Source organism: Panulirus ornatus, chromosome 46 (assembly GCF_036320965.1).
Source record: "Panulirus ornatus isolate Po-2019 chromosome 46, ASM3632096v1, whole genome shotgun sequence".
NCBI classification, from domain to species: Eukaryota; Metazoa; Arthropoda; class Malacostraca; order Decapoda; family Palinuridae; genus Panulirus; species Panulirus ornatus.
The window spans coordinates 33,143,558-33,160,494 of NC_092269.1; the positions used below are offsets into that span (position 1 = coordinate 33,143,558).

The window sequence follows — 16,937 nt, forward strand, 5'->3', positions numbered from 1 at the left end:
AGTGACAGCCTCATCTTTTACCTTATTCAATTCATGTGTAATTTTATTACTTTATCAGTACTTACCCATTTTGACTAAGTGGGTATACATACTTACTTATTCTGACTAGCTGATTGCCTTACTTATTCTAAGTGGTAGCAATCCTTATTCTAACTAGTTGATTGCCTCGTATTTTGCTTTAATATGTTTTTGCTACATATTTCTTCCTTCCAAGAATTGTTTGCAGTCACTGTTGTCACCATGGTTAAGAAGCATGAAGGATGTAATGACTAGTGTAATATGATAGAATCATATGATAATGAAGTCTCTCTTTACTCTTCTCTCTTCTGTTTTCTTGTCGTAACTCAGATCTCTTATTGCAGACACCGTCGCTTTTGCTCATCTCTTCTCTTGACTTTATTAGATCTGTACTAGATGTCTTTATGAGCATGACGAACAAACTTAATACGCATGCCCAAATTTTGCTGTGATATAAGCTGTGAATAGTGTATGGAGACATTTTCTTACCCACGTTATTTTGCAGTCTGGTGTTGTGGTAATAGGGTTGGTACTGTGTCAACCCTCAATTCCCCTTCACGCGTTTATATCCTGCAGAATTAGTCATATCCAAGTCTTCTTTCATATGACTCATCATCTTCATTACGCTGCAGTTGCGCGGGTTGAACTTCGCTTACCACATATTTCTAACCAACTCGAAGTTCGTCCAAAATCATTGGAGTTGTTTTGGGAGGTCTTCATTCCCCCCCTACATCTCTGGCTGAGTCCAAGCTGCCGAGTTGTGTCGTTGGTCGACTCCCAGGTCCACTTAACCACCACAGCCTGGCTGGTTTGGCACACTTGATAAATACTTCCCCAGGGCCTTCCTATGATTTCTCCAGTGTGCGTATCCCATAGTGTTCTTGATGGCTGAAGGCAGAATGTTGAATAGTCTCGGACCCTGGATGTTCAAGATGTTTTCCCTCTTTGTGCTTATTAGATTATGCCGTTTCATAAGAAAGAAAATATTTTTACGAAGTCTTCCATGGTCATCATGCTAGTGGGGAAGTATGATTTAGTGTTGGTTGAGCTTAGACCGTACGATCTGGATTTTCCGCGTGTAAATGATGATATTCCTCTTTCGTCAGAGCTCTTGAGAACCTGGTTTACTTACTTTACCGCTTCAGGACGGACCGTGAAAGGTCTATGAACACTTTCTTAATTTTCGCCCGCATTGTTAAGGCACAACAGTATTCTGTTGGTGAGAGAATTGGCGCTTTGCAGGGAGTTCATCATTGCTTTTTTTTCTTTCTTCTCTTATCTTGAAAGTCCGCACGATCCATCCTACTGAGTTTTTGAAAATGGCAACCGTTGTTTTTTTTTTCTTTCTTTCTTTTTAATGGTGCAATATTGGCCATTCCTTTCTAGTCCGTTGACTGTAGCTCGATTTATAAACTTATTTTTCCTGAAGGCTCTTTGTTGAAGACGTCCATTTTCTGCTTCCCTTTCCACTCGAGCCTTGTTTCCTCTCCCTGCCAGTGTCTCCCTACTTCCCTCAACGTTCTTACAAAAGTCCTTGATTTTCCCCACAGTACATCCCTATTCTTTCGCTTTTTGATACCTTTTATTAAGCCATCTATACGTCTTTGTCTTCGTATGTTTCCTGGTGCGTGTATGTGTGTAGGTGTACGTGGGTAAGTATGAGTCAGGGTGTTCTGGCAGTTGCCTTTGCATGGGTTGAGGAGGGGAGCCTGATACCGTGTCCGGGCTCCTTGTGGCATTGTTTGTGCTGCACGAGTGTGTTGAGGGGTGCGTGGGCGAGGCTGGTGCAGCTGTTGGAGGTTCTCAGCGGCGGCGGTTGCTGCTGCTGCTGCCGCTGCCGCTGCTGCTGTACTCCCCTCACCCCGCTAGACCCGGCACCGCCCCCTACCCCCGGGGTGGCCATTGCCAACCCTCCGTGATCCCAGCCAGCCTCAGTATGTCAGGGCCCGGCGGCCGCGTGCCAGGCCTCTCCTGCCCCTTTGGCCTGTGCAGTGACAACCCTAGTGATGGTGAAGTGACTCTCAGTTTGGTGAAGGTGAACCAACCGCTCTGGAAAAACCCTCTTCGTCCATGGTTTTCCTACCACACGTTAGATCAAAGACGGGGTCCCCGGCTCAACCGGACCCCGCGAACGTTTATATGACGAGATGTGCCTCATTGTCCATGTCGTGTTTTTGAAAACGTAAAACGTCTTGTAGTTAGATTGGATTTGTCTCAGTCGTTTTACCCATTCATAAGGGAGACTTGACTGCGGCGGACTGTTTTGATTCTAGCCCGGTACACGTGACACCATTGCACGCACGAGTGTGTTGGGTGTTGTGGAAATGAAGAGAAGTGTGTTCAAGGGATGTGTGACGGAAGTCGCTTCGCTGCGGACGGAGTGCCAGGCTCCAGGAGGTAGATGACCTGGAGTGCTAACCCCTAGGTTCCATTGTTAATTACCTCCTCTATACATAGATAAGAGACCTATAGTTTCTCCAGGAGCATCACATCGGAGAAAGGATTGAATAAATGATCAAGTTTGGAGGTATTAGCCTGACCTGAAGCTCCTAGGTCAATGATGGCGCCACCTGTGTTGTTAGAAATAAGGTACCAAGAAGAGTGTTGCGTTGTGCTACTTTCCAAGGTCGCCGAGACGGATATTGTAATGTTTACAGTTGGTACTGGGGCTAAGATGTTGATATCGCTCCATCAGGGTGTAGGAAGGATGTTGTGAGGAATCGCGGTGGAAGTTCTATCCTCCATTGAGAAGAATGGAGACGTTGAAGAAGATGACGGTTCCCCTCGACGCCGCTCGTTGGTCAGGAAATATCCTTCTTCGTGCGGGTGTTGTGAGTTGAGTGGGGTGAGGACAGCAAGTTGTTGAGCCTCTGGCGGTATAGCGTAGTGGAGGACGCGGCGCTGCCCGAGAGCCCCAACAACGGTAACTCTGTGTACTGGAGCCTCTCTACCTTCGTCACGACGATCCTTCAGTAATTTTGTTCACTCATTTCACCACGACAAGGCTTCCCTTCAGCAGCCCTGCGTTGCGTCTGGCTCTTGCAGCTTGACTCTCGTGTGTGTCTCTCTTTCATTGATGGATCTGAAGATTTCTGGAGGGTTTTGCTAACCTTGAGCTTGTCTTTGTATATATCATTACCAGTCTCAGTTTGTACGATACACTTATGACTATTTTTGTCGGGTGTAACTTCCCCTAGGCCCCTCTTCAGCGGAAAGTCTTATATTTCATGTTACGGCACAGTAGACCACTACTGCCCCACGTGTGTCTTGCATAACCTAATCGTGTAAAGCAGTACTTGCTGCACGCACGTTTCTTTTGTAGTCATCCCGAGTTCCTCATCCCGACGCCCTTGCCCTAGTTGAGCGTGCCGTGTTGTCTGTCCCCTGTGGTGGAACGATATGTTCATTGTGTTACTGGACGGCCTGGCTTCCCTGGGGCGTGGGAGGGACTTTGTTTATGAAAAGGAAACTTTCTTTTGCGTGCTTCTACTCTCCTCATCATTTGCTTCGTTACAGTACATGCTCAGCTTGGTTCAGCGTGACTGTGTGTGTGTGTGTGTGTCATCACGAAATGTTGCCAGATCATGCAAGGAAGACAATCACAGTGAGCTCTCGGGCGTGGGATAGCCTCAGCTCTGGTAAACATCTGTCTACAGTCAAGATTGGTGTCACGTGATTCTGAAAAAAAAAAAAGAAGTGAGAAGAACACTGAGCTTGGTGACGTCAGCCCCGCTTGGAAGGGCGATATGAGGGAAGCAGATGTGTGGGTGGTGGGCTGACTGTATGTAGCAGCTCCCCACCACGACTGGTGTGATGAGGAGTGCCGGCCAGGCCCTTCCTCCCGCCCGTCCGCCCGGCCCTCCTCACCTCTTCCTGCCTCGTCCCGCTGCCCTGACTGCTGTTGCCGTGTCTCCCATTACACACCTCTGGCTCCGTGTACCCCGTGTGTGTGTGTGTCTCCCTCCCTTGCTCACATTGCTACTGTTGAGGTAGTCTGTAGTGTCGCATGCCGTCCTGGACACACTCACTCTCCCAGGAGCCACTTGTGGCACTCGTAAGTCTCACTCGAGCCTCTGTTCCGTCCCCCACTCACCCTATACGCTAAACGGCGGCCTCCTGTTGGTCGCTCACTATCCCACACACTCCCTCAGATGGATTTTCTTACTAGTTTTCTTTTGATTCCTTCCCTCCCACTCTCCCTCCCTCACTCCCTCTCCATCATCACCCCCATGGCTCCCCAACCCTCCCTCCCTCGTCCCCTCTTCCCTCAACGCCCCCTCTTCCCTCTCATTAAAACTCATTTCTCTCATTTCCCGTTCCGAGAGCCGCCACAACGTCACTAGTCGATAACGAGGCCACGATTCCCGCGATTCCGCCGCCCCGACGTTTCCCGGCAGAGCCCGGATCATGCTGATGTGGGGGGGGGGGGGGGGGGTGGAGAACGGCAGCACGCAGAAGGTGATCCCCCCACCCCTCTCCCTCCTCCCTCAGCTGACGCGTGTGTTGTTTTAGGTAGAGCTGCTTGTTGTGGTCTGGTAGGTACATGATAGTTGGTGGTAGAGCTGGGCGTCGTATTTGGTGTGTGGTAGAGCTGGTCCTCGTGTTTGGTGTGCGGTAGAGCTGGTCGTCGTGTTTGGTGTGGTAGAGCTGGGCGTCGTATTTGGTGTGTGGTAGAGCTGGTCGTCGTGTTTGGTGTGGTAGAGCTGGTCGTCGTGTTTGGTGTGTGGTAGAGCTAGTCGTTGTGTTTGGTATGGTAGAGCTGGTCGTCGTGTTTGGTGTGTGGTAGAGCTGGTCGTTTGTGGTAGAGCTGGTTGTTGGTGGTAGAGCTGGTCGTTTGTGGTAGAGCTGGTTGTTGGTGGTAGAGCTGGTCGTTTGTGGTAGAGCTGGTCGTTTTAGGTAAAGCTGGTTGTTGGTGGTAGAGCTGGTCGTTTGTGGTAAAGCTGGTTGTTGGTGTGGTAGAGCTGGTCGTTTGTGTGGTAGAGCTGGTCGTTTGTGGTAGAGCTGGTTGTTGGTGTGGTAGAGTTGGTCGTTTGTGTGGTAGAGCTGGTTGTTGCACACATCCGCCCCTGGTTAAGTGTTAGTTAGCCTGCACTCGCTGCGTCATGTTCCTGTTCCGTCAACCTGGTGTTGGCACCCATCTCCCCCCCTTCCCTCCTTCCCTCCACCTCCCTCCACCTCCCTCCCTCCACTAGCTCCTCCTTGCTAACCCCCCCCACCCCCACCCCCAATCTCCTTCAAGATGTTGGCACCAGAGTCTCTTTCGTATGTAAGCTCTGTGTGTGTGTGTGTGTGTGTGTGTGTGTGTGTGTGTTGTTGTTGTTGTTGTTGTTGTTGTTGATTCTCTCTCTCTCTCTCTCTCTCTCTCTCTCTCTCTCTCTCTCTCTCTCTCTCTCTCTCTCTCTCTCTCTCTCTCTCTCGTGTATTAGCATTGTTTTCCCCCAGGGATGTTTGTTTGTACCTTTGCACACCTGATCCCAAGCCCTTCACCATCGTTTTCTGTTGTTGTTTTTCTTATATTTTTGTCAGCGGTCCTGTTGCTGTCTCTGCTGCCTCTTGTTACTGTTGCTGTCTCTGCTTCCTCTTGTTATTGTTGCTGTCTCTGCTGCCTCTTGTTATTGTTGCTGTCTCTGCTGCCTCTTGTTATTGTTGCTGTCTCTGCTGCTTCATGTTACTGTTGCTGCCTCTGCTGCTTCTTGTTACTGTTGCTGTCTCTGCTGCTTCTTGTTACTGTTGCTGTCTCTGCTGCCTCTTGTTACTGTTGCTGTCTCTGCTGCCTCTTGTAACTGTTGCTGTCTCTGCTGCTTCTTGTTACTGTTGCTGCCTCTGCTGCTTCTTGTTACTGTTGCTGTCTCTGCTGCTTCATGTTACTGTTGCTGTCTCTGCTGCCTCTTGTTATTGTTGCTGTCTCTGCTGCCTCTTGTTATTGTTGCTGTCTCTGCTGCTTCATGTTACTGTTGCTGCCTTTGCTGCTTCTTGTTACTGTTGCTGTCTTTGCTGCTTCTTGTTACTGTTGCTGTCTCTGCTGCCTCTTGTTACTGTTGCTGTCTCTGCTGCCTCTTGTTTGACGCCCCCTTCCCCCCCACACCCCCTTCAGCGTGTGACGTCACGCTTCCACTCTCCCCCCACCCCCCCCCCACCCCCCACCCACCTTCAGTTTGCATTCACTTAATTGTAGCCACTTGCAGTCGGCGGGCGGGAGGGAGGGCTGGCAGTGGTAGCGGCCCCAGACGTGGGCGTCGAGCAAGGGAAGGAGAGAGGGAGGGAGTCCGGGAGGGCTGGCTGGTGTGCAGTGTGGCTCCCTCACGGTGTTCTGTGGTCATAACTCACCGAGTATATCCTACAGCTAAGGGACATGTTTTTTTTTTTCCTATGACGAGGTCGTTCCCTATACGGCCTTTGTACTGTAGTTCGCAAAACAATCGTGTTTTGCAGGAGTGGAACTCAGGTGACTTGGAATTTAGTATGAGGTTGTTGGTACCTTTATATGTATTGTTGTATGCTGATAGTGGCCGTGTCTCTGGCTTGTATTATAAGTTAAAGTAGCGTTGCATCCTGATAGTAGCAGTATTTTAGCTTGTATTATAAGATAACCTATTATTGTATGCAAGTAGTGTCAGTATTTCTTGCTTGGATTATATTACTGTATTCTGATTGTGGATTCTGATTGTAGCAGTATATTTGACGCAACAGAGTAATATATTTACACTAATAGTGGCCTTATTCATGACGTAAATTATTGTTATATACTCATCAGCATTATTTTTCTGCCCTAACGAACAGTATAGTTTTTTATGCACGAAAATTACAGCTTCTACATATGGAGATGGAACACAGAGAGAGAGAGAGAGAGAGAGAGAGAGAGAGAGAGAGAGAGAGAGAGAGAGAGAGAGAGAGTAAAACTGCGACGCAGTGAGAAATTTAAAGAAAGTGTGGAAGACACATCGGCGTGACTTTAAAGGTAAATGTTAGCTGATAGATAATTCTTCGTCCCCATAACCCGTCACGTCGCTGTGTGTGATCATTGACAGTTGGTAGACCTGGGAAATGTGGCGGTCTTCACACACACACACACACACACACACACACACACACACACACACACACACACACACACACACACACACACACCTTTTCCAAGAAAACCAGGGTGATGATTAGCTTTTCGAACTCCCTGCGAGTTCTTGAGTCAGTGCGCCATGTGGGTTGGTTTACCTGTAAGCGGAGGGAGGTCGAACTCTGGGAAATATCCTCACAAATGTGTGCAGTAACCCTGGTGTTTGCTGGGGGGGGAGGACGTCTTCTACCTTGGCTGGGTGTTAAGGTGTGTAACAAAGTCAAGGAGAGAGAGAGAGAGAGAGAGAGAGAGAGAGAGAGAGAGAGAGAGAGAGAGAGAGAGGTTATGTAGCAGAGAGACGCATCGTAAAAGGTAACCCAGATTTTTTTATAGTCAGGTGTAGAAGACAGCGCCGTGTGATTAGCATGATTTCATCAGAAGTGTCAAGATTATCAAAAGGGGAGACTTGCCATGATTACCTTGAGTGTCAGAAGAGAGTGTCATGATTACCTTGAGTCATCATGTGCAATGATTACCGTGAGTGTATCAGAAGACAGGGTCATGATTACCTTTCAGTTTTATCAAGAGAGAATGTCATGATTACCTTTGACTTTAACAAAGAGAGCACGATGATTAAACTGTTTTATGACAACAAAATGCCTTGATTACCTTGAGTTTGGGCTAGTTTTTTTTTCTGTGTAATGCCACAGTTTGTATGTACTGTGTTCTTGTTTGCATGTTTTCCCCAATTATTTGTAGATAGTGTTCGAAAAACAACGTAGAAGTCCGTAGTTATCCAAGACCTCTTTTTTTTCTGGTCATGGGCCGAGGAAAGCAAAGAGTTCTGTCAGTCATTCTGTACAAACCGTTTTTTAAGGAAACGTGTTCGTAAAATCAGAGTGATTGCACGTATAGTTTGCCCGTTTGCTTTGCATATGGTTCGGATGCTGCCCAACCCGGGCTGTTGGGTTTGTAGACCTCCCTGCTGTATTTCCCAGCATAACAGTGATGACTTGTATAGTCAGCGTTCATCAGGAGCTTACCGGGATGGACCTCGATAGTTGCTGTGTATTCCAGCCTACCAGGTAGCATGGGGTGCTGGTGGAAACGAGGCGACTTTATCTGTGTGTCTCGTTCATGGTAAAGCCTGTGGTTTGCTACCTCGAGACCATGATCAACACGGACCTCGCTGTTTGTAGCTGCTACGCCCTTAGCATTGGTCTCAGGTTAGTGAGGTTGTCATTGTAGCGGGGAGGTTGGAGGAGGAGTTCACATGTGATGTAGGCGAGCGCTGGGTCTGTGTGGGAACACCTGCGGGTTATGAGCAGCCTCGGGCTGTGACGCAAGTCCAAGTGACGTGTTGCCGCCGGGGGTGGCCCTGCATCGTCAGGAGGAGGGTGCATTCCCGGTGTCGCAGGCCCTCACGTCTCGGGGGTCTTAACGAAGCCAACCTTGCACTTGTAGTTGATAATTCAAACGACCGTTTCGCTATTTTATGCCTCGTTTATGAATGTCTCTTGGTCGCGTCGAGTCAGAAGGTGGCCAGTGCATATCGTTCGCACCCAGCACTGACTGTGTCAACATATAACCGGGGAGGACTAAAAATGCATCAGTTTATTTTCATAAGCCAAAAGGGCGGGTCATATTATCTGATGTACACAGATATTGCTAGCAGGCTTGGGGGTCGTAGTTTGAACATTATAACACTGTTCTCTGTAGGTATGAGAGGCGTTAAAGACGATAGAATTATGCCAATAAGATGTAAACTTCTCATGAATGGAGAAAATGTGTAGATTTAAGGGACCCGAAACTTCATCTAACTTCCAGCCTATATTAGACAAACAATAAACTTCCCAGCCTGGAAGTTAACACATGGATAGATATTTGAAAAATAAAAGTGTGTCCAGATTCTGTACAGTCTTAATTAGCTTGGCTGATCTGGAAAATAGCAGCACAAACTGGTGCTAGACCACCGAGCCTTGAGGAACACCTGAGAACCACTAGATTCGACGTCAAAATGAAGGTAACGTAAGATGCGGTAAGTAAGGGAATTCGTAGCGTCCACATCATATCAACACAAGCGTACTGGCATGTATCGCCCTTGTCTCGTGTTCACAGTTATGACGGTAGCGTTGAGGATGGTATTAACATTACATTGAGATGCTGTTAATGGATTCTACACGGGCACAGACACACGTGATTTTTTTAGTCGTACAACTCCAGGACACCATTTATCGGGCTCTCGCAGGTACCCAGAGATAATACGTGGTTCCTGTCGGTTCTGTGGTTGCTGTGTGAAGCTGTACTTAAGAAGTGAAACAAGCTTATGCTGATCACGGACTGTGTGATGTAGTATGTACATATTCACTTGTAATATCATTCTCGAAAACAGTTGGTACCAACATTTTTATTATTAGTAGTAGTAGTATTAGTAGTAGTATTAGTAGTAGTAATAGTAGTAGTAACTTTTAATTTGGATTAATATGCCATGTTCTGTGGGCCGTTCATAGATTACCATATTGAATTTCATGTTAAGTTTGGATGGACTATTTACCATTCAGGTAAGGTGGATAATCATCTCAGCGGGACAGATTTGATCGATCAGGGTGTCACAGTCCGGTGTAGGTACAGTGGTAAGGTCTGGCGCCACGTAAACTGGTGAAGGTCATCCTGTCACTGCTGCAAGGTTCTCAGGTATAGAGAGTCCGAGCCGATAGTTTACTTCATCTTTTTTTGAAAATTCTCTCTCTCTCTCTCTCTCTCTCTCTCTCTCTCTCTCTCTCTCTCTCTCTCTCTCTCTCTCTCTCTCTCTCTCTCTCTCTCTCTCTCACACACACACACACACACACACACCTGTGTATGTTTATCGTAATGTGTGTCGTTTCTCGCGCTTCTCTTGCTCCTTGCTTCCCCTCGTTTCTCATCAGTGTGTGTACCGTCAGGGTAGACCCCCACCCCCCCCCCCCCCCCCCCGCAGTATGTGCTGCCGGGTTTGGTGGATGGTTGACGAGGGGGAGGAGGGCCGGATGCGACTCTGGCCTTCACCACCCGAGCTACCTGTCGCCCGCCCTGCGGATATATTAGTCCGGTTTATATATACATGTGTATGTGTCGCAGCCTACCGCTCCAATCCTTGTGAATGGTGGGTTAGGGGGGGAGGGGTGGGCGGCCGTTGAGCTTGTGAGGGTGGGGGAGGGAGTTGGGTCGAGAGCGGTTGGAGAGAGCCAAGGGTTGGCGGGGGAGTGTGTTGGAGGGAGTGAGGCGAAGACGAAAACAGTGGAGACAGTTGGAGGATGTCAATGAATTGTGGTGGTGTCGCCACTTGGCGTGGAGCCCAGGAAGATGCTAGGTGCCGGGGTGAGGTAGGGAAGGTCGGTGGGTGAAGAAGGGACGGGTCCATGTTTAGCGCCAGAGAGCAGGTAGGGGGCGCGAGAAATTTGAGAGAGAGAGAGAGAGAGAGAGAGAGAGAGAGAGAGAGAGAGAGAGAGAGAGAGAGAGAGAGAGAGAGAGAGAGAGAGGCGCGGAATAAAGCGGGTTGCGTGAGAGTTTTGCACGTACGTAATTTTTTTCATGAAAAGCTCTCAGTCGGCAGCGATAGGTAGAGTCCGAGCATGTCTATCAGAGTTCATGTTCCCCCACGATCATTACGTCACCTTGTAAATCACGTCATGCACGAGGGAAAAAAGAGGGAGGGAGGGTTAGCAAGCGGTGGAAGAGTCTACCATTCTCTGTGTGTCCGTTGTCCGTTGGATTTAAGGTTTCTCTTTGCCTCCACATCAGCCTTGAGGGGTTTTGTAAGCGGGTCAGGTCTCCATTGTGCGGGGGAGGAGGGTTTGCTGTACTGTGATATGATTGGTGATAACGCATGTGTATATTTATCTGCTGACCTTGGATATAATATCTTGATCATATTTAAAGTTGTCTGGTAATTACGATGTATGCGATGTGATGGATGTTTATCTCATCATTGTTTCCAGATATTTTACAGAAAAGTATATTGTTTTGCTTGAAGGTAATTCATCATTGTTTTCTTCCGTTGTGTACAGAAAAGTGTCTTGTTGATTATGATGCAGATTTTAACGTATATTATGTATCTAAGGAGCTCTGTGTATAATTCTTCAGTTTTCTTTAACCATAATTCCTGTTTCGTAAGTGTTGGATGACTTAAAAAAAAAAAAAAGTGCTCTGAAAGTATGATTTCTAACAAGCATGTGTTTCTCTGAATGGATTTTGGGGTCTACAGTTGAGCTGTCTTGGTGTCTTGTATCAGCCAAGCTCCGTAAGGTCGCGCCCTGCAGTCCGTACCGTCAGTATCCTGTCTGAGTGGGTGCGTTGCATGTGTTTATCTTCAGTTATCGGATTTTTATATTTTAGTGACAGTGTTTGACAGTATCCCATGTCGGTCGTGTCAGCAGGGAAAATTTGTGGTTGTAAACTGAGGACGTGTTCTTTCCGCCATTTTTTCCCCCCAAAACAGGTTTCTGAAGTGTGTATTATGTGGCAGTTTTTATGTAGCTGCTAATGTACATTCTTGTGGATGCAGATAATTACGTTTACGGTGAGTGATGACTTATACTGAGAAATGACTTACATTTGATGTACAAGTGTTCAGTTTTTAGTGTATATTGTACGTCGGTGGCCAGCGTGCGGTGCACAGCGACCAGTCAGTCTGTCCTGATTTGTAAGCGGGCGGGATTTCCGGTATGTGTGTGTGCGCTTCCTGCATGACCCTCCCTACGTATGTGGCGGTCGGCTCGACCAGACGATACTGGCTCCGCCGCACTTGGTCTTGGAGCGGAATGTTTACCCTGTGGGCTCTGGGATTTCTGTGGTGCTCTATGTTATGTCATTACAGTTGTTAAATACTGTCGGTTGAGTGTTATGCCGTTTCTTATCCAATTGAAAATAGGCAAAAAAATATTGCATTTTAATTGCCATTGATATGCACGATCCAGTTACAAGAGTCTTGGTAAAATTTGCAATCGCATTGCTATTACAAGCATGATCCAGTAACAAAGTTCACAAGTCTTATTGTGGTAAGTCGTATAGTGGTTTACTGAGGCTTATGGTGGAGATAAGACTATCTGGGAGTGAGATAACGACTGTGATAACAGTTTGGTGTGGCTGCCACTTCTGGCGTGCCTTCACTACCTACCCATCGCACCGTCTACTCGGGTGCTACCCGCCTCCCGGAGTCCCCGCTGGGATATCCCAGATGTGTGATTACCCCCACGAGGGGTCTGGATCCCCACTGCTACTGTGAGGAAGGCGCATTCTTCTTGCTGACGAAGTTGTCTGCAAAGTTTTCAGAACGCATATAATACTCACATGTCAGCCTGTGAAGAGGTGTCCGTCGGTGCTTGTGGGTGCGCGTTTTATGCTTGACGCTGAACGGAAGTCATGCTTGCCTCCGTGAAGCACGTGTGATAAACAGAGACATAATATCGGAATATTTCTTTAATGTGCGGGTGAATTGCGTCTTTTGTGTAAATACGTGGCTCTCGTATGGGAAATCCTGGGTTTCGGAGGAAGCACGACGAGATAGTGAGCAGCGAGTGAGTGCGTCTAGATCTGAGCGGCGCGCCGCGGCAGCAGTCGCCGTCGGGGCCTTCACCAGCGACGCTCCGCCTCCGCACCTCTCTTGGGACCTGTCCCTGCTGACGCAGTTCTGGTGCAGGAGACGCATCTTAAGTGTAATGCACCTGTGTAAGGATGGTGGCACGTCTGGTGGTGTGGTGGGTGATGCCTTGTGGCGGCTGGCGGTGAGGGAGCAGTGAGGCAACGTGCCCTTGACGCCCCACAGCGGCCGTCGCCTCGCGTGACACAACTGAACCAGTGATACGTCTGATCTCCACAATACTGTGTGTAACGGGCCACATTGCCGTGTGGCTTAGGACTCTGGGGAAGTTACAGCTGTCAGTGGCTGCCATCCAGCAACCTGAGGACAGCTGTTTGCTGCACTGCCCTGCTGCTACCGCGGCTTTCGACGGCCTGTACCACATCTAACCTTCCTCACTGGTAAACCGACGCTCCCTGCAGGTGTGGTGCCATTTGACAGTTGGTACACCAGCACGGCAACGCCTCGCATGGTCACCGCCCTCGCCTGCTACAGTAGTAGCATCAATACCAGACTTTGTATGTGTGGGCTTAGGAGTGGGTGAAGATTCTCACGTGTGTGTGTGTGGAGAGAGAGCGTGTTGCCCAAGCGGCAGGTGAGGTTGGCGGCGCTCTACTGTGATCTTCATATCATAACGAGGTATACACTTGTCGGCTCACGGATTGTGGTCCAAGTATTGCCTCGCCAGTGTCTTCGACCCGCCGCAACCCCCCCAGTCTCCCTCCGGCCCCTGCAACTGTCACACAAACGGTCTCCTCCGGCACCACCAGTGATTTTATTCCCATGTGTGACGTGTGGTGACGATATGTGAAAAACTGAACCAGGGATGAAGTGAAACAATCAGCCTGGATAATAACATTAACCCCAAGTATTCGTGGTAAATGTCTCGGGTGTCCCCTCCTTCCATTTCACAAGCTCAGGCTGTGGTGTGAGTCATGGTGGGACAGCTGGGGTGGAAGTTGATAGCAGTGTTCTGCAGACTTCACGAACTTAATGTGACAACATGCAGCCTGTGTATCGTTCCGGGTTGCGTCCGTTAGCGATTATGTTACATGTGTCAGTGTGTGTGGTGCTGGGCTGGCCACGACGTGTTTGTCATGTGTAGTATTATGATAGGTAATGTGTGTCATAGTGTCTCGTTTGATCTGGGATGGTACGGCAACGAATTTTGTCATGTGGTGGTGGTGTATTAATGTAGATCGGTTTTGACTATTTTATGGTTTTAAGTGATTTGACAGTTGGTGGTGAGGTGTGTTTTGGTGTTTTGTTCATGTATAATGAGATAGTCATGTGCCTTGTAAGTGTTGTGAGGTGTATTTAACTGTAACTTCTTCATGGTGTGTAGAGTGGACGAGCCGTGTTGAGTGCTGTAGCTGATTAGTTCATGAGATATAATTTATAATTATTATGTTCTCAGTGAATATACAAAGAAAGTTAGACTGGTCCGCTGTGATTTGGTGCTCGTGTGTCAGCATGCACAGGTCTACATGTTGGTGAGCCTTGCAGTGGCTACCACACCGACCTCTGTGTCGCTGCCAGCAAGGAACATGAGCGCCGTCGCTCTTTAGGTCGGGGTTGGGTTGCTGTTCATGGGAAAGGGGGAGGTGGAAGGGGGGACGGACTGGAGGGTGTGGCATGGCGTGCGAGCTCCCTACGAGGATGACACGCAGCCTAGCCAAGGACGGATGATGCGTGCCGCCGAGTGAGGCTTGACCAGTCAGTCACCTTACAGGTCTTAAGCGTCCCTGGTCGGGTGTATGGAAGGGGGCGGTATGTGCTCCTCTTTTGGGTATGTGTTGAATGGCCTGTATCTTGTATTTGTTTGGTGGGGGTGTGTTAATGAATGCGTATGTATGTAAATAGGTAATGTATGTTTGTCGTTCGGTATTGACGAGAGACACTGACACCCGGGGGACGAGGTAAACATACACAGGCGTGGCCATGTCCAAGTTTGTTTGCTTCCTCTTTGGATGATGTCATTTTCCCAGTACGTGACGAGGAAATATGTGTGTCATTTTCAGATGACTTTTAGACGTGCTTGAAGAGACTTTCTGATGGTGTTCGGACCGCAGTCTATGTTTACACAATGTCACGACTTGGGAAATCAGAAGTCAAGGCCCCAGACAAAGAAACCAGAGAGCACACTCCAGTAGCAAGCCGTCGGCGCTTGAGTTGGAGAACGCTGGGAACAAGGGCCTGTTACTGGCCACACCCATCAGGGTAGCTATGACCGTCGGCCATGGCAATAACAACATGTCATTTGGCCCAGGCACCCTCTTGAGGTCAGCAACGACACTCGAGCAAGAGAACTTCGTGAGGATGGATAAAAAAAGGAACAGCGACGGTTTCAAGGGAGACGGTAGAAGTCGTCCGGGGAGCTTTATTGAGGGAATGGCAGTGAAAAGGAAGAGCGACCCCAGCTCCAGCACCAGCTCGAGTGCACTCGCCCACAGTGTCACATCTTTGAAGGCACTCTTCACGGGGGAATCTCACATGTTCAGGAAACTTGGGACGGCTAGGACACCCAGGAAGGACGCCTCCAACACGGGAGCTGGTAATGTGACCCCGGGCCATAAGACGCACCAAAAATATCCTGGTACTTCAAGATTCTACAGAGACACGCCCAAGAAGTCGCCTAGTCCCTCATCCTCGTCTTCGTCAGCGACGAACAAAAAACCTTCTTCCTCTGCGACCTCACAAAAATTCGGTGCCTCAGCAGCCTCCAAGAAGGCCAGTACATCAGTGACCGGGAAGGGCGATATCTCATCGACTTCCAAAAGTAACTCTTTATCGAAAGCATCGCATGACTCGAGGTCACGTAGAAAATCTGCTCGAAAACGATTTTTCGGCACTTCTACCAATTGTGGAACAAAAGACGGGGAAGCGACCTCATCAGAAGACGAACAGGTAGGCTCTCCTTTAAGATAAAGACGCGTTATCCTGGGGTTTGTGGCTTGATGTTGGCTTGCGTCCTGTCCGTAAGTTGTGAAACTTGTGGGTTTTCACTGATTGTCACCAAGAGCACGGTTACGTGATCTTCAACTTACCTTAATCAAGCTTTGACTTTTATATTAGATGATCTAAAGCGCTTTTCTTTTTTTTTTTTGTAGTAAACAACACTACTGCTTTGGTCATGCACGCTGCTTGAGGCCGCGACCCGCTGTTTGCGTAATCGAATGTATTTTGGAAAATATTCCTGCACTAAGTTCTTTGATTTTTACGTTGCATAAAAATCCATAGTATTTTCGATATTTATAGGTAGGAGGATAAAAGGTTTCAGACTTTGGAGGTGTATTTCTTTTCCCCGTAACGATATTGTCATTGGTGGTGGACTGGGAAGTTTGAATGGGGGAAATGTGACGTATGACCCCCCTGGTGGTGGACTGGGAAGTTTGAATGGGGGAAATGTGACGTATGACCCCCCTGGTGGTGGACTGGGAAGTTTGAATGGGGGAAATGGGACGTATGACCCCCTGGTGGTGGACTGGGAAGTTTGAATGGGGGAAATGTGACGTATGACCCCCCTGGTGGTGGACTGGGAAGTTTGAATGGGGGAAATGGGACGTATGACCCCCTGGTGGTGGACTGGGAAGTTTGAATGGGGGAAATGGGACGTATGACCCCCTGGTGGTGGACTGGGAAGTTTGAATGGGGGAAATGTGACGTATGACCCCCTGGTGGTGGACTAGGAAGTTTGAATGGGGGAAATGTGACGTATGACCCCCTTATCTGATAGCCCTTGATGACTAACGTGCGCGCCAGCCAGGCGAGTCAGGGCTTGTCAGCTCCGTACATTTTCTTGACCTTCAGCTGGATATTACGTATTTGCACTCTGCGGGGAGGGAATTTTTACACCCATCTCTTGGTGTCTTTGTTTAACTGTACAGTTTTGTAAACAGAAAAGTAAAAGAGTTCGTGTCAGTGAAACATGATTCTCAAAAGGAGATTCCAGCAAAACTTCTATATATGATGATGATAGATGATGATGAGAGAGAGAGAGAGAGAGAGAGAGAGAGAGAGAGAGAGAGAGAGAGAGATTTAATGATTTACGGGCTGCTACCACGAACTCCCCCCACCCCCTCGCAAGCTTAACCATTAGAGAAAAAAATGTGAACACTTTCTTTCTGAGTCGAATGCCACCGACTTCATCGCCACAGCTGATCTTGAAAGCACCTAATTATCCAAATAATGATATTTCAGAATCTCATGACTGAGAGACAAAAAAAATCAGGTTGTCTTTAATGCACA

The 16,937-nt window shown here is 48.3% G+C and overlaps 1 protein-coding gene across 14 annotated transcripts in view; it reads left to right on the top strand.

The window, feature by feature from the left end:
- LOC139763198 (regulator of G-protein signaling loco-like) overlaps positions 1-16,937 on the top strand; it is a 188,133-nt gene that overhangs the window by 145,924 nt on the left and 25,272 nt on the right. Inside the window, exons 1-2 of one of the 14 annotated variants that reach the window (XM_071688942.1) lie at positions 12,214-12,331; positions 14,711-15,596. The exons of 6 other annotated variants lie outside the window; for them this stretch is intronic. In XM_071688942.1, the coding sequence (XP_071545043.1) occupies positions 14,916-15,596 (681 nt within the window). In that variant the 5' untranslated portion in view covers positions 12,214-12,331; positions 14,711-14,915. Of the gene's footprint in view, positions 1-1,932; positions 2,054-12,213; positions 12,332-12,370; positions 15,597-16,937 lie in introns of those variants that run through there. 7 more of the 14 variants (XM_071688950.1, XM_071688951.1, XM_071688941.1 and 4 more) reach the window with 7 other exon arrangements.